Source organism: Trifolium pratense, linkage group LG6 (genome assembly GCF_020283565.1).
Source record: "Trifolium pratense cultivar HEN17-A07 linkage group LG6, ARS_RC_1.1, whole genome shotgun sequence".
NCBI lineage: Eukaryota > Viridiplantae > Streptophyta > Magnoliopsida > Fabales > Fabaceae > Trifolium > Trifolium pratense.
The window spans coordinates 1719508-1737602 of NC_060064.1; the positions used below are offsets into that span (position 1 = coordinate 1719508).

General features: G+C 34.1%; 3 protein-coding genes across 5 annotated transcripts; all 3 read left to right on the forward strand.

The window, feature by feature from the left end:
- The first annotated feature begins 3445 nt into the window (after positions 1 to 3445).
- LOC123889010 (aspartic proteinase nepenthesin-1-like) lies at positions 3446 to 4543 on the forward strand. The gene has a single exon (XM_045938180.1). The coding sequence runs from the start codon at positions 3446 to 3448 to the stop codon at positions 4541 to 4543; it is 1098 nt and encodes a 365-aa protein (XP_045794136.1).
- Positions 4544 to 5928: 1385 nt separating this feature from the next.
- On the forward strand, positions 5929 to 9787 carry LOC123890851 (double-stranded RNA-binding protein 2-like). Of its 2 annotated transcripts, none has more exons than XM_045940557.1 (4): positions 5929 to 6191; positions 6993 to 7271; positions 7979 to 8198; positions 8329 to 9787. In XM_045940557.1, the coding sequence occupies exons 2-4, from the start codon at positions 7026 to 7028 to the stop codon at positions 9417 to 9419; spliced, it is 1557 nt and encodes a 518-aa protein (XP_045796513.1). In that variant the 5' UTR covers positions 5929 to 6191; positions 6993 to 7025; the 3' UTR covers positions 9420 to 9787. The 2 variants fall into 2 exon arrangements, with proteins under 2 accessions (XP_045796513.1, XP_045796512.1); XM_045940556.1 differs by having other exon boundaries at positions 5930 to 6191; positions 7024 to 7271.
- A 2311-nt stretch (positions 9788 to 12098) lies between these two features.
- Positions 12099 to 16899, forward strand: LOC123890852 (probable serine/threonine-protein kinase At1g54610). 2 transcript variants are annotated; one of them, XM_045940558.1, is made up of 7 exons: positions 12099 to 12766; positions 13157 to 13441; positions 13561 to 13878; positions 14272 to 14499; positions 15093 to 15193; positions 15595 to 15712; positions 16353 to 16899. In XM_045940558.1, the coding sequence occupies exons 1-7, from the start codon at positions 12443 to 12445 to the stop codon at positions 16677 to 16679; spliced, it is 1701 nt and encodes a 566-aa protein (XP_045796514.1). In that variant the 5' UTR covers positions 12099 to 12442; the 3' UTR covers positions 16680 to 16899. The 2 variants fall into 2 exon arrangements, with proteins under 2 accessions (XP_045796514.1, XP_045796515.1); XM_045940559.1 differs by having other exon boundaries at positions 12184 to 12766; positions 16356 to 16899.
- Positions 16900 to 18095: the final 1196 nt, after the last annotated feature.

An 18095-nucleotide genomic window follows, 5' to 3' on the forward strand; every position in this document is an offset into this window, starting at 1 on the left:
TGAAGACAAGAGACATAGTGAGTTTGTTGATGAGCCTGAAGAAGAGAATAGTGAATCAGTCAATGATTTAGACAACAATGTAGAAGATGATGGAAGTAATTCAGATGCAAGTCTCCCTTCAAACCCTATTCAAACTCCAAATGACTCTGAAGATGATGATCTTGATGTGCAAGCCTCAACTTCATTAGGTCCAAGAAATAGAAGACCACCAGTTAGTCACAATGACTATGTATCTGGTAGTGAATTAGATAATGATGATCTGCACAACTTGGCTACTTATACACAAGCTGAAGATCCAAAGACATATGCAGAAGCTGAGAAACAAGGTGTATGGAGAACTGCAATGGATCAGGAGATGGAGTCCATTAAAAGTAATAACACTTGGGAATTGACAACCCTACCTGCAGGATCCAATGCAATTGGAGTCAAATGGATTTTCAAGACTAAGTACAATGAAAAGGGTGAAATTGAGAAGCATAAAGCTAGACTGGTTGCTAAGGGATATACTCAGAAGCATGGAATAGATTACAATGAGGTTTTTGCTCCTGTAGCTAGATGGGATACCATAAGAACAATCCTTGCTCTTGCTGCAAAAGAGAGCTGGAATGTGTTTCAATTGGATGTAAAAAGTGCTTTTTTACATGGTGACTTAGCTGAAGACATCTATGTTGAGCAACCTCTTGGATATCAGATGGGAAATAAGAATAGTGTGTATAAATTGAAGAAGGCCCTCTATGGTTTGAAACAGGCTCCAAGAGCATGGTACAACAAAATTGAAGGGTACTTCAATGATGAGAAGTTTGAAAAATGTCCTCATGAACATACTTTATTTGTGAAGTATGATAGAACTGGTAAGATTCTGATTGTTAGCTTATATGTTGATGATTTGATATGCACTGGAAATGACTTGCACATGATACAAGCATTCAAAGAATCTATGAAAAAGAGGTTTGCAATGACTGACTTAGGAAAGATGAAGTACTTTCTTGGAGTGGAAGTTATTCAATCTAAGGAAGGAATATTCATAAATCAGCACAAATATGCAGTTGAGATATTGAAGAGGTTTGGCATGGAACATTGTAATGAGGTTTGCAGTCCTATAGTGCCTGGATCCAAGCTTGTCAAAAATGAAAATGAAAGTGCTGCAGATGCTAGAGAATACAAGCAGATGGTGGGTAGCTTGATGTATCTGCTAGCTACCAGGCCTGACTTAGCTTTCTCTGTGTGCTTGGTTGCTAGATTTATGGATAGACCTACTGAGCTTCATGTCACAGCTGTTAAAAGAATAATGAGGTATTTGAAGGGTACTCTTGTTGATGGAATAATGTACAGTCATAACTCAGATGAAGCCAAATTGGTTGGATGGTCTGACTCTGATTATGCTGGAGATTTAGATGATAGGAAGAGTACTTCTGGATATGTGTTCATGATTGGAACTGGTGCAGTCTCTTGGTCTTCAAAGAAGCAGCCCATTGTAACTTTGTCCACCACTGAGGCTGAGTATGTTGCAGCTTCACTATGTGCTTGCCAAGGATTATGGTTAAGAAATGTCATGAGTCATTTGAAGGTTGAACAAAGAGAGGTAACTGTTGTCTACTGTGATAATAGTTCATCCATAAAGTTGTCCAAGAATCCAATTATGCATGGTAGATGCAAACATATTGATGTTAGATTTCACTTCTTGAGGAATCTTGCAAAGGAAGGCACAATTGAGCTCAAGCACTGTCCATCTCAGGAGCAGCTTGCTGATATAATGACAAAACCATTGAAGATTGATGCATTCTACAAATTGAAGGCTGGTTTAGGGATGAAGAATACAGTGAAATGATAGTGTGAAGTGTGCTTGTGGAATTGGTCAGGCTGTCTGTGTAGCCTGCAGCAGTTGGCTGTGTGCTTGACTGGCCTAACCAGCTTGCAGGCCTGCCTGTTGGCCTAGGCGCGCGCGCAGTTTTCTTGTTTTGGCTTGCTAGTGTGTTTGCCTTAGCTTGGCCTAGCAATTTCCTCTAGTTTTTGTATAGTTTGCTGTTTGTTTTTGTAATTGTAGGGTTATACAATTAGGGGAGGATATGTTGGATATTGTATATTGGGCCTAGAATTATGCAAGCCCAATATCAAGTGTTTGTACTTTAAGCCCAATGCTTGTATATGGCACATTGCCTATATAAAGTATGTGTGGTGATCATTAGTAATCAATGAGAAAGATCCCTTAATCATAACATTTATGAAATAAATTACTTAGGTGGTGCAAGTACTAATGGCATTGTTTTATCTGAAAATTTCACTTTTCCTGATCCTAATTAATAGTGAAAATGTCAACCCCTTTGTAAGTTTAATACCAGTTGTTTTTGGTTGTGGTCTTGCAAACCAAAATATTAATTTTGATGGAGCCATGTATAATACAAATATTGTAGGCAGAATATTTGGTTTAGGGACAGGCCCAATATCTTTTCTTAGTCAATGGTCGGGCGAAACCAAAATGCGTTTCTTTTATTGTTTTAGCTCACCACAAACCAACCACAATTGCCAGAACTACCTAGTTTCATGTATTTTGGCTACAAAAGTAAAATAAGCGGAGACTTCAAAACGACACAACTTTTGTCAAAATTAGGCGACGGCAAATTAACAAAATGCTAGGTTACTTGCACCGGAATTAGTATGTCGGGGACAATACCCTCAATACCCCCTGAAATTTTCGAATTAAAACCGGGTAGAAAAGGTGGATTTCTCTTTAACTCAGGAAGTTAGGTTATAGTTTTAGTGAAGAGTACGTATGTTTATCAAGTATTGAAACAAAATGTGATTGCTTACTTTGAACAAAAAGAAATTGTTGACAGGGTTGTGAAATTGATTTAATGAAAATAGTTATTGGTTAAGAAGCAAAATTTTCATGCTTATTTTATGAATGAAATATGTCCGAGCCCTTAAATCAATCCAATGGTTCAAGTTGTCCGAGTAAATCCACAATGCGATAATATTGTTAAGTTGAACGCTTTTATCGGTTCGAATATTAAATCTCACAGTTGTATAAATTATTTTAATTGTGTTTGTTATTTCATCTACAAACAACTTTTTTTTTTATCAATCCATCGTCTAACTTGTAGGAGTCAACTATTTACACCTCTGAAATTTGTAAATAGAAAATAAAATAAAATTGAGAATAAGGTTAAAAGAAGCAAATAATAAGCTTATTTTTCTCTTTGAACCCTTTCATTCCATTCCTTGTGCTACTCAGGTTGTATCACAAAAATGTTTTCGTTCACACCTTGATTATTGTGATGAATTCAAAAGAGGGATAAGAATTAGGAAATAGCAAACATGGTGAAAATGAAAGAAACATATAAGTAGAAATTATCTTGAGTCCAACACCAATAATATTACAACAATAACCTCAAAAACTTTTCAACCAAATATTAGAATATCTATTGGTAGCTTGCATGTTGTTGAAATGATTGTTGGCATAAAACCAAGACTATACCCTACTTTCATGTTGCTAGACATTGGTTCTGATGACACGTGGCTTCAATGTGATGGATGCATTCAACCTAATTGTTTTCACATCATAAATGGAAATTACAAGTATCATGATTCTCAAACAATTAAGGGTGTTACATGTGATGATCCACTTTGTGTTCCTAAAAGATGTTCCCCAACAGGTAATAAGTGTGTTTATTCCATAGAATATGAAGGGGGTGCAAGTAGTAAAGGTTTAGTTTTATCCGAAACTTTCACTTTTCCTAATCCTAGTGATAAAAAAAACCCCTTTGTAAGTTTCAATGGAGTTGTTTTTGGTTGTGGTCTTATAAACAAAAATATTGTACTATTTGGTAAGAGTAATGAAAATAAGATAGGAGGAATATTTGGGTTAGGGACGGGGCCGAGATCTTTTCTTAGTCAATTGTCAGCCGAAACTAAAATGCGTTTATCTTATTGTCTTAGCACACCAAAAATACCACCACAACCTAGCTACTTGCATTTTGGTGACGATGCTAAAATAAAAGGAAACTTCAAAACAACACAACTTTTGACTAAAAATGGCAACGTCAAATTGACAAGATATTATGTTGTTTGCACTGGTATTAGTTTGTCGGGGACAAAGCTCGCTATAGACCCGAAACTGTTCGAACTAAAACCGGGTGAAGCAGGTGGTGGATTTGTCTTTGATTCAGGAAGTGATGTTACGTTTTTAGTTGAAGGTGCTTTTAATGTGTTGGAAAAAAAGGTGATTGATTATTTTGAGAAAAATTACAAGTTGCATCCTTTTAAAGGACATAAAACAGGTTTTGAACTTTGCTATCATAATGTTCCAAACAATGTTGTGAAACCTTGGCTTGTGTACCATTTTAAAGGAGGTGCTGATTTTAAGGTAGATTCTAACAAATTGTTTTTGAGTTTTGATGAGAAGAAATTATTATGCTTGAGTGTTGTGATTTTGAAGGATGCAAAAGTGCCAAATATATTGGGAGCTCGTCACCAATCTGACCATGATATCCTCTTTGATGTTCAAAAGAATGAAGTTTCTTTTTCCCCAATGCCATATACTTAGTGAAGTGTTACTATATAGTGTGTGATGAATTATACTACTAGTATATGTTTACAATAAGTACTTTAAATTATGAATTAATAAAAGTGTGATTGGCTCATTTCCTTTTAATTTGTTTTTCATTTCTTTTATTAATGGATGCGAAAACAAGTTTTTTGTCTAATTGTTTTTCTACTCTCTACGTTATTTATGATTTTTATATGTTTTTTAGATTAATTTATAAGTCACTAGTTCAATTGAGAATAATAATATCGTTAGATTGAAGTTCATTTGAGTTTGAATTCAAAATCTCACAATTATGTGTGAGAGTTTCGAATTGTACTTGTCATTTTGTCTACACAAAATAATAATAGTTAATATGAATAATAACATAACTCTTTTTTCGTCAAAAAAAAATAACATAACTCTTTTCGCAAAAGCATGAATTGCGAAAGAAGTTTTTTCGGTTAAAACGCCGTGCGACTCAGAGGACATAAGACTTCTTGGTCAAGCCAAAAAGATTGCCGGCAGAATGCTCCTACCCCACCAAGCCTGGCCCTTTACCTTACCTTAAGAATAAGGGGATATGCAGCGTGGGAAAGAATAAAAGAAGTGTCTGATACAACATGTAATCACATAACCATATATAATTATGGATTGTTTAAGATTAACATAAAATAATAATTCAAATTATTTTTTGGAATTGTTTGTGTGAAGTAGAAACCAAAATATACTATGTTGAATTTAATTAAAAAAAAAATCAATTATTTTCCATAAAATTTAATTTATTTAGATGTTTTTTTTATAAAAAGCTCTCATTTTAATTAAAATCATTAAAATAAATTAAATAATTAATATGAAATATACGGGCTCTAAGTTTATTTTTTCCTTTTATGTTAAAAAAGTTTAATTTTCTCAACCAAGGTCAGGTTGGGTGGAAAGTTCTAGATTTTATTACTCACATGCTTTATTTGAGAGTTTGAAGAGGAGAGAAGGAAAAGTGAGTAAAATATATATATTTTTCTTAAAAAAATAACCTTAATGGAAAGTATGTTTTAGATATGAGTAATATTAAAAAAAAAAAAGTATAGTTTCGTGAAGTCAGCGTAGTTTGTAGAAATTTTGCATTATATGTGTAGGGGGTTGAAATTCGAACTTTGATCATCCCACTTATTTACTTAATGTGAAAAAAATATTAACAATGAGTATATTATTTGAAAAAAAATACATTTAACAATTTATATAAATCATTTTTGTGACATAATTATTTCTTATTTTTTTGGTTACATGTGACATAATTATTTTAAAAGGAACTTATAATTTTTTTTTTTTTTTTTTTGCCTTTTTGTCAAAAGAAGAAAAAGCAGAATAGAGGTAACTTTTGCCTTTGCTTATCGAAGCAGAAAGCATGAATGCATTGAACAGTTTATAGCCTATAGTAGGCAATAAATAAATCATAAATTATTACTATTAATTATTATTATTATTATTATTATTATTATTATTATTAATTAATTAATTATTATTATCCAGTTTCCTCCTAATTTTCCTTCATTTTCTCGGGAAAATTTTGTGAAATGAGTTAAATTAAAATTTGACGCCTAATTCTCCTTGCTCCTTCACACCACACCCAGATCCTCTCACACTGCCATTTACAGACTTGTTTGAAGAGGTTTGATTCCAAGCTTCATACTTTCTTACTTAACATTCTTTTACTTTTATCTTATCAATGCAATTTGCAAACTGTTTTTCTATGAATTTCTCATAAATTAGATCTCATCATTGTGAATGTTGTGTGGATAATTTGCAAGCTGTTTTTCTTTTTCATGATGAAGTTACTTCACTTACTGTTACAAGGTTGAATAAACTTGATTATTCTGTAGTTGCCGGTGGAATAAATTTGTTATTTAATTAATTTTATTATCACTTATGTAGTATCGTCACTTCAAATTGAATGTGTGTCTGATGTCCGATACATTCGAGCACTTTGATATTATTAAATTGTTATCAGTGTTTACCTGTTAGCATCGTATCTGGTGTCCGTGTCTGTGTGAGTGTCGGTGTTTCATATATTCATATAGATCACGTGTTTATGTTTTAAATGATGATATCTTACCAAAGAATGTTAGGCTGATCTGAGTTTTATGCTATTCAATAATAGAGAGAAAGAAATGTAGAGGATAAATGTGAAAAATTCCTTGCCATATATTCATACAGTATCTTTATCATATTTTATATTATTACTATTACCTATGAAACACAAACACCAGACACGGACACTGACAGGTCAACACCGATAATAATTTGAGAAAATGACAATTCAGTGTAATCATAAGTGTCAGTGTCATGCTGGTGTCCAAGTGCCAACACCAACGTGTGAGGAGTGTCCGTGCTTCATAGATTATCCAACTAGTTTAACATAAGTGTAAAACTCTCTTGCATTATGAAGGAAAAAAAATTCGTTTTATCTTAGGCTGCCAAGTTCATTTGTGTACACTGTGCAGACATGTATAAGAATCGGTTGCAAGAATTGGCTCAAAGAAGCTGCTTCAATTTGCCAGCCTATTCATGCATACGTGAAGGGCCAGATCACGCTCCTCGTTTTAAGGTAACTGTCAACTTCAATGGAGAGACCTTTGAAAGCCCTACATTTTGCTCTACTCTTAGACAGGCCGAACATGCAGCAGCTGAGGTAGCTCTGAACACACTGGCAAATAGAGGTCCCTCGAGAACTTTGGCAGCTAGAGTTCTGGTGAGAAATTTGGAATTTTTCAACATTTCCTCAATATCACTGATGTTCTTATATTTCTTCTAAGTTGTAATCACTTAATTGACTTTTCAAGTGGCTAATTGCTATCTGATGCATAATGGTTTTGGTCCCACTGTTGTGTCAATTGATATGAATTATGAAGTTGTGGCTTAAAAATTTTAGCTTGATATTTTCAATTAAATGAAATAACGGTTAAAAATTGATATGGTTCAATGTTAGCTTATATGAGAAATTCATCTTATAAAAATAACCAGCAATAGAATATTAATTTTTGTTTATACTGGTCTTGCTGTATCACAGAGGTATAAAACCATGAAGAAGTTTATAGCAGCATTGATAGCTCTAACTTCATAAAGCTGATATAAAACCATGAAGAATGTAATAGATATAATAGATATAAAACCATGGTTTACGAATAGTCTGTGCATAGATATAAAACCCATGGTTTACGAATAGTCTGTGCAACAGTGGAAAATGCAGTTCCCAGAGGTATACTCTGGTCAATGTAATTCAATCATCCAATAGTCATCATTACTGAAAGTTTGAAAGCTGAGTTTCCATATTTAGCTTTTAGGTGGGGAGAGAAGAACTTGAATGGGATGCATTATGGTCACCGCCATATTAAAATTCTTCTATTACAATGTTGAATATATTTTGAAAGGTAACATCTGTTGTTTGGATTTTTACAGGATGAAACAGGAGTATACAAGAATTTGCTCCAGGAAACTGCCCACAGAGCTGGACTGAATCTTCCTGTTTATAAGACTATTCGTGCTGGACCAGGTCATGTCCCTAACTTCTATTGTACCGTTGAGATCGCAGGAATGCATTTTGCTGGAGATCCAGCTAGGACCAAGAAACAGGCTCAGAAAAATGCGGCAATAGCTGCTTGGTCTGCATTGAGAAAATGTGAGCATTTTGCTGATGAAATTATATATTTCTTATACATTTCCGGTTTAGAGTCATGAAACTTTCTCTGTGGTACTACACTACAACCTCATTTTGTCTGGTTTCCAATTTACCTTGTCTTTCTTTCCAGTGTCTGAGAATCAGTTATCTTCTTCAACTTCATCATCCTCATTGTCTTCCGAATCTAAAAGCAACAAAGAACAAGAACATGTCATTATTGCTCAGGTCCTTGCAAGTTTGCATTCGTCTGGTGCAAAGAACTTTCCAGAAAATGATCATCAACATAGATGGCTAAAGTCCACCGCAGCCTCATTGGTGTCAACCCAGCCAACTTCTCCAGGGATGTATCCTATGCAATACCAGCATTGTGAATTCTCTAATTTCTCACCCGAGTTGGCTCTTTATCAGATTTGGCAGCAAGAACAAATTATGCAGCAAATGTTGGCACTTACCATTCAACCAATTATCCCACCTGCTCCGCAGATTTATCCGTTAATGCAATCTGTGCTCCAGCCAGATCACTATCTTTATTTTCCAGCTAAAGAGTTAGCATCATTCCCTGGAGAACCAAAATTCTCTATTGCTACACCAAGGCCTCCATTATACTTTTCAAACCAAATGGTTCCTGAATTAAACAGCGGGAGGTCAACAGTAACCATTAGAGAGATACAAGAGGAAAAAACAGAAGACCCCTCAGTTTGCAACTTTAGCAATGAGACAAGAATTCCATCACCAGCTCCAGAGAATGATAGACAGAAGCATGATGGCTCTAGAAGCAGCAGCAGTAATAGTAGTAGAAATGATGAACACAATGGGAAATCTGAGTGGGATTCTCTTAGGAGCATGGGATATGCACACATACCAGTTAACATTGAAATGCAAAACCCATCCAGGATTGCCATAGGACATTCACAAACAAGTTCCAACAGATATTTTAGACCGCCAGCAGCTTCATATTCCATGGTGAGAACCATGGGCCCTACTTCATCATTGGGTTCCACGGTGCAACATAGGGAAGTACCTATGGCTGTTGCTTCAACGTTGAGAACTTGGGTCCCACGAAGTCCGGGGATGATAAGATCGCCTACTCCCCGGTTCAATATGGCCCCAGCTGTGAGAATCAGATCAGTAGTTCCAGTCTGCTCAGCTCCTCCAAGGAGGTCCATGGCAGAGACGCCCAAAAGCAAGGAAAAAGAAGATTCAAAACCCGAAGACAAATGAGGTCTCAAGAACAGACTCTGAGCTTGGCCATCTTAATTCTCAGATATAAATATTGATGTGAGTATAGAGTATAGAGGTTAAGAAGTGTAGTAGTTTGTGCCAAATAATATGTTGGTTACCTTTATAGATATGGTAAACAAAAATTCTACAAATAGGTTTCCAACTTAAAACTTTGACAAGAGATCCCGATTTAATCGGGTTCCGGAATTGGAGTCGGGTTTACCTGACTTCAACTTGTAATGGTGAGTGGATTCGAAAATGTGAATCATCACCTAAATTATACTACAGTTTAATTATGAATTTTAGATTACATGGTTCTAGTTCTAATGTTATAGTGCTCTTAATAAATATTCCTTCCTTCCCACAAATTCTCATTTTATGTATAATTTTACAATATTAATGAAATATTAATTTTATTTTTTTACAATTTTGGTCCCCTTATATTTTTTGCTCAATCACGAAATCGGTCCCCTCATTTTAAAATCACCCAATTTTGGTCCTCCTTCATACTTCTTGTCACTAAACATGGATATTTAACATTTTCCTACCATTTCTACATTGATGATCACTTCTTGTCAGTAGAATGGTTTATTTTTTATATTGTACTCCCTCCGTCCCAATAAAGGAAAAAATTTCATTTTTTTGGTCCCAAATTATAAGGAAAAAAATCATTTTAAAGAATATTTTTTCCTTATTCTCATAAAATTAAATGCAAATTGCATTTAATTTTCCCTCTCTCCTCTTTTATCAATAAACAACAACCAATAAAAATTGGTTTTACATCTTCGTATGCAATTTATTTCAAGAAAAACCCACAAAAACATATTTCAAATTATCATGTTTTACTTTTTCTTAATAAGTGTGGTTTTTATTTTCCCCCCTCAAAATTTGGGATGGAAGGAGTATCATAAGTACAAATGATCTGGGTGATGTAACAATTGTTTTACACTGTATATCAAAGATTTTCTTATTTGGGTAGAGGTTAACAAATAGTGACTTAATTTAAATTTGGCTTAGTAAAATGGTCCCTTAAAGACATTTTTGGTTTCAGATTGGTCCCTTAAAGAAAAAAAATGTCCAAATAGGTCCCTTAAAGAAAAAAAAGTCTGAATAGGTCCCTTAAAGACATCTCCGTTAATCAGTTTGGTCCCTAAAAAGAGGTATAAATAGGACTAAACTGATTAACGAAGATGTCTTTAAGGGACCTATTCGGACTTTTTTTTCTTTAAGGGACCTATTTGGACCTTTTTTTCTTTAAGGGACCAATCTGAAACCAAAAATATCTTTAAGGGACCATTTTACTAATTAAGCCTATAAATTTGCAGAGCTTATAAATTCAAAATTATCAGTCTTCCCTATTTTGATATGACAAGAGAGACTAGAATAATGTGATCATATTATTTCTCTAGAGTAATGTGACAAAGAAAATGATTCCCCGTCTATTTTATTCATTTTATTTTACAATTTATTTAATAATTTGTTTAAACATAACTTTGATGGTACGCTTATCGAAAGAGATTACGCGGCTGAAGAAGGAGAAGTAGACTGAGAAAAAAACATATTACTAGTAACCATAACGACAAGTATATGGCTCGAATATCTAGCTAACTGTTTTGAGCTTTGCCATATTACATTTGGAGATTTTGAGAGCGTCGTTGAAGAAAGCTCAATTTCCTAGAAGTTTTTATTGAACAAACATTGTATTGTGTAATCAGAAGATGATGATTTAGAGTGGGTGGCGGTGGTCGAATTTTGAAACGCTTACCTTGAACCTTTTGTTAACCTCAGTTTGCTACCGCTTACACTTTTTTTTTTTTTTTTTAAGAATTAATAGAATCTTTCCCATTATTCTTTGTACTACAAATATTGTAGTACATACTTTATTATCATATTTGTCATTTAGTTTAGTGTTTTTTTTTTCCATTTTAAAAGGGAGTGTTTATGTCACGTAGAGGGCCTGATTTCAAAAAAATACTACGTCGTATAGGGGCTTTACCCGGACTAACTAGTAAATGACCTACTGTTGGAAGCAAACTTAGAAACCAATTCGCCTCCACCAACTAAAACTGTTGATTAGTTTTCCAAATAAATCAACAATCTCTTCATTCTTACCCATGCCAGTTCTGTAAATATTCAAGAAAATTCATTGCTTGTTGGATTACGGAAGGAAAAATAAACTTTTTTTTTTTTTGACAAAAGGAAAAATAAACATTTAAAATCAAAAGAAACCAAATAAGTGCTTATATTTAGAGTCATAAATAAAAGTATGATCTCTTTTTTCAACTCCAAAGTCTTACACTACATACATTCATTCATTCGTATACAAAGTCGGTCGGTTATGTGTTAAATGTTAAATAATTTCATGAAAGGAAAAGAAAAGAAAAGAAAAACTGTCCTCCCTCCCTCCCTCCCAGCCAGCACAATGAATTAGGTAAGGACGTAAAAAGCAATAAAAATGCATAAAGATTGTGAATTACTCCCTACTTAGGAATGAATGATATAGGGTCCGTGCCTTAGGTGTTACGTTACGTTACGTTATAAAAACCGCAAAAATAAGTAAAATCCCAACCGTTGATTTGATGAGCTTGTTTGACTTGATCTATTCTTTCAAAATCAGAGTGTGCGTGCGTATAACAAACAAGATCTCAAATCCTCACTCCAAACAAATTACTACTATTTACACCCCCCACAACCACTCTCTCTTCACTCTCACTCACTCACTCACTCACTCTCTTTTTTCTAATTTTTTGCTTGCCTTCATTTTTTAATTTTTTTTATATAATTAATTAATTAATACTATAATACTACTATTTCATCTTCACTTCCTTTCTAACCGGATCACTGAATCTCGATGGATGGATGGATGGATAAGTAAAGCTACATTCATTTATTCATTCATAAAGTTTTTCATTAATTAATTAATTAATTAATTAAACCGGTGATTAAATTTGGTAATTATTGTGAATTAGAAGCGATGTTATTGTTAAGTGATAATAATGAATGAATCATCATAGATTCAAGAAATGGGATGTGTGATTAGTCACCAATCCAAATCTGGAAGAATATCTCAAAACAAAGTTGATGGAGGATCCACGTCGACGGTGAAGAAGAAGAAGAAGAAGAATGGTGTGAGGGACAATGCTGATGATGATAGGGTTCAACAACCGTCTCAAGGTGGCGAAACTAGAAGAAGATCAAAACCGAATCCAAGGTTAAGTAATCCACCTAAGCATTTACATGGTGAACAGGTTGCTGCTGGATGGCCACCTTGGCTCACTGCAGTTTGTGGTGAAGCTCTTAGTGGTTGGATTCCGCGAAAAGCCGACACATTCGACAAAATTGATAAGGTTGCTAATTATTTTGTGTTTATGTTATTTAATTTGCATCAATTTAATGAATTATTATGCTATATATGTACATTTGGTTTGTCGTCAGTCAGTATACTTCAGTTGGTAGGGACATTGTAATATGTAGGGACGGAGTTCCAACTCAGGATTCCCCACTTATTATTTACTTTAAGGATGAAATTTTAACCACTAGACTAGACTACTGATTATTAAGGATGTGGCTATCGTGTTGTCAAAAGTTAAATTCATGATGAATTATTGATTTGTTTGTAATATGTTGGTACAATTAACTTGAATTGAATCCTTGTATTTGCATTATTTGAGTATGAGCCTAAGAGGAACTAATGAATCTCACATTAAGTTATTTTCTAAATGTTGCATTTGTTTTAGATTGGGCAAGGAACTTATAGTAATGTGTACAAAGCTAAAGACTCGTTGACTGGTAAAATTGTTGCTCTGAAGAAGGTTCGATTTGACAATTTGGAACCTGAGAGTATTAAATTCATGGCTAGAGAGATTCTTATTCTGCGAAGGTTGGATCATCCAAATGTTATTAAGTTGCAAGGTTTAGTTACATCAAGGATGTCCTGTAGTTTGTATTTGGTGTTTGATTACATGGAGCATGATTTAGCTGGACTTGCTGCAAGCCCGGTAATCAGGTTTACACAGCCTCAGGTTAGACCAGGTTTGCCTTGATAGTTTAATATTTGCTTAGGTTATTCTTTTGTTATTGGTACACTTTCTTTCAAGCAGTAGTATTTGACGTTTCCATAAAACTGCACCTTCAATTGCAGATAAAATGTTACATGCGTCAGCTGTTATCGGGACTTAAGCATTGTCATAACCGTCATGTACTTCACCGTGATATTAAAGGATCAAATCTTCTTATTGACAATGAAGGAATACTTAAGATTGCTGACTTTGGATTGGCATCCTTTTTCGATCCAAACCATAGGCATCCGATGACTAGTCGTGTAGTAACACTTTGGTATCGGCCTCCTGAGTTGCTTCTTGGTGCCACAGATTATGGTGTGGGTGTAGACCTTTGGAGTGCTGGATGTATTCTAGGAGAGTTACTGGCTGGAAAACCAATTATGCCCGGCCGTACAGAGGTGACAACTTACATATCTCATTTTGTTGGCTTTATGGATTTTTCATTTTCCTTGTTTTCTGTGTCACAATCACAACTATCTAATTTCAGAAATCTCGTTTTGATCATAGTTTGGATTTATGAGGATATAGAGGTTCTAGTGATGATAAGGATATTAATAGTAATTTCATCTCAGTTACTTTATTATGCTGTGTGGACCAATAACTACCAAATTACATTGTCCACAATGTACACACATTCATTATGTTTTTGGTATATTTCCCTTTTTAAGTGGTATACTAGATCATATGTTTAGTTATATACTTATATCATCCGTAGTTAGTAAGAATTTCAAATTTCTATAGCATGGTAAATTATTTAAAACCCCAATTTTCCTAACTCCTTACTTGCGTAGGTGGAGCAATTGCATAAGATATACAAACTATGTGGTTCACCTTCTGATGAATACTGGAAGAAATCAAAGTTGCCCAATGCTACCTTGTTTAAACCTCGAGAGCCATACAAGAGATGCATAAGAGAGACATTCAAAGCTTTTCCACCGTCTGCTCTACCCCTTATTGATAATCTTCTTGCAATTGATCCTGTAGAACGGAAAACTGCATCGGATGCTTTAAGAAGTGAGGTGGGCTTTATTAAAATTTCCTAGCTTTGTAGTCATACCACTTAGAGTCTTAGACTGATCTATTGTTGGTGCATATAGATATCCTTAATGTATATGCATACTTGAAGATCTGTTTGGTGATATGTATGACTAAGCTGCATATTGAGAAAAATGAAGCCCTAAAACACATATGAAACTTTGCTTGGTAGTATGTATGGTTAGGCTTCGTATCGAGCTACATGAAGCCCTATAATTGTGAGGCTATATGATCCCTGACAACATTCTTAGCCTTCTTGTTTTGGATGTCATATATTAACATGTACTTGAAGGTAACAACCTGCTGCTATAGAATAACTATTGTCCTTCAAATTTTGAATGCAGTCTTAGAGGTGATGCTCATTATGCAAACCTTTTTGTGGTATCTTTGGAATTAAAATTAAATGTGATCCCTGCATGGAACAGATGACTAGTTTAAATGGTCATGATAAATATAGACAGTCCAAAATCAATGTAATATCGGCCTATCCATGTATGAAAAACTATCTTGAATCTGATTCAGGTGTTATCCTTGTTGAGTTACATCTATTTTGCTTGTCTGCTCCTACATTTTGCAGTTCTTTGCCACAGAACCGTATGCTTGTGATCCTTCTAGTCTTCCAAAATACCCCCCAACCAAAGAAATGGATGTTAAAAGACGGGATGATGAAGTGAGGAGGTATTTCTGCTCTTAAGTTTCCATTCTGCATATTGAAAATATTTGAATATATTTAAATAAGATGTCATCTGGTGATTAGGAGGGAGAAAGTAGAAGGAAAGTGACAACTGTGAGGACTAAATGTAGGGTGTTGACCGTGATATTATCTAAAAATTATTTTTTATATTATCTAGATTATTCAATGGTATTTTTAAGCTTCTGTTACTTAACAAATATGCTCTTCCAACACCCATGCACAACATAAATTCTACAGTATAAACATACTCACACAATGACATTTGTAGTAGTCATTAGTGAAAAGTTTTCCCTTTTTGTTTTGGGTAATGTCTGCTTGTTATGATTTAGCAAACCTGGTATGTGTAATCATGTCTAAGATACTTTTTGTCTCTATAAATGTTCAGACAAAGAGCTGGAAGCAAAGCTCAGGTTGATGGTTCAAAAAAGCATCGTATACGTGAATGTGTTGTGAAAGCTATGCCTGCTCCCGAAGCCAACGCCGAGCTTCAATCCAATATTGATGTATGTTCAAACAAGTTACTAATATATTGCTAATCACTCACATATGAGTTATGCTTTGGTTTATACAATTGCTAAATGATTAATGTCTTTAAGAATGCTTAAGGAATGAAAAGATTGTGACTAAGTAGAAAGGACAATGTGTCAAAAAAAGAAGTAGAAAGGACAATTAGGATTTGGCAACTGAACTTTCTCAATCCATATCAAGTGTGGTAGATGATCAATGGTACCTTAAGACATTTGAATTTGTCTCAAGTAATTTGAATCAAAGCAAAGCTTTTATTATCTTATTTCTGAATGAGCTTTAGCTCAAATGGTTTCCTACATCATAATTATGAATCAGCTCGGGCCTCTCTCTTATCCTGGATTTGTTACTGCTTAAATATCAGCATGTTTGGAGGCAATATCTTTTTATTATAGTCATTGATTTGATGACGGCTTCATCTTGGTATTTAGGATACACATGTAGAGATATCAAAATTCTCTTCTGTATTAGTGCCTTTATATTTCTGTGCATCTTTAGCTTCTGTGCTTTGTTGGCTACGTTCTAATAATAATAGAAAAAATCTGCCTGATTATGATATTGTGGCTTAAAAGTTAAAAGTAAAGTCAACTAAATTTGTTTATATGGTTTTATGTATAGCAGAGAAGACGTCTAATCGGTCATGCAAATGCCAAGAGCAATAGTGAAAAGTTTCCTCCACCACATAAAGACGGACAATTTGGCTTTCCTTTGGGATCTTCGCATCATATTGATCCAGATACCATTCCTACCGACGTATCTTTCATTTCAACCAGATATACCTATTCAAAGGAACCATTCCAAGCTTGGTCGGGTCCAATTGGTAATGCTGCTGATATTGGAGTGCCGAAGCGGAAGAAACACACTGCAGGAGAGGCATGGGATTTATCAAAACCACAAAAAAGTGCCTCCAAGGATACATTTAAAGGAAAAGGAATTATAGTTTAGATATTTAGTACATTCTTATAGAGCCAATTTAAGAATCTGCCTCTGCTTCCTCATTTTTGGATGCCTACCCACTTGCTGAGCAAAATGTCCACTTCCTGAGTATAAGATAATTGCTTATCAGGTAGTGATTTTTTTTTTTTTTTTTTACAGCCATCAGCAAATGATGATATAAGAATAATATTTCACCGTCTTTAATTACATCTTCAAATTATACCCCATAGTTTCTTTTTTTAAATGAAGCTTTTTTCTTCTGTTCAAACTGATAGTATGGTGAGAGAATGAATTACCATGATGTACATCTTTGATTTTACTAAAGGAGTTTCTTATTAATATCTAAATTGTGTTTAATTTGCTGAGAATTGTAATAGATTCTTGAGGCTATTTCTGTGTCCTCATTTCAGCAAAGTTAGTGGACGAAGTCATCAAGGTATGATTCATATGCCACCTACAGCCACCATCTGCAATTTTGCCTCAAACCATCTTTCATTCACTTTGTAAATATAAATGATTAACGGCTCAACTTATTGTTCGTTTATTTTTTATACATGTGTAATTATTTTGAAAAGTTTATCTAGGATTACTAAAAAAATACTAAAATTTAGCAGATTAAATTTTGACTTTGGATCCCCTACATACAACATGTACTACAACAGTTGTGGACTTGTGGGGACCTTTAGTCAAAGATACATGTGTACTAGTACAGCAGTTGTGGGGTCTCGAAATTTAGTGAGAGAAATTTTCAGTCTCTAAATCTAACGGCCTCTGCGAGAGTTGTTGCATCATACCAGCTGTAGTATTTGATTTATTAGACACCAAATTAATAAAAAAATTTAGAATCAAATGAAATTGAGCAGTCTAAATTCAACTGTAATTTATATTTAATGGTCACAAAGGAAATCAAATTACAGAGTTAGTAACTATTTTTTGACCACCTGTTATATCATATCAAATGAAAGCTTCTCCCCTGCTAATTCGAATTATGAAGTGAGGATTAATTTTTCATGAGTTTGGTTATTGCTCTCTTTGTCTCAAGATGAACTAGTTACAAAATCACCTTGAAATATACGGAAAATTTTGATGCTGATTATGAAAAACGTAGTCACATAATTCTATGTCCCCTTGCGAAGCACAAATTGGTACTACTCCCTCTTGTCCTTATTTATTTTTTTAGATTCATAAAATATTTGATCTATTTAGATCATATGTTGAACTAGATATATCAAATGTTCTATTAATAGAAAAAACGTTTCCGTATAATAAGAACAAGAGAGAGTATTACACAGTTTATAAAGAGCAATGATTTAGAGGAAAAGATAAAATTGAATCTAAGGATAATTAAAGATATTTTATGTTTGTAGTTCGGATGTTATTGAAAGACTACTATCACTCTATATTTACTATTTGATTTGATATGAA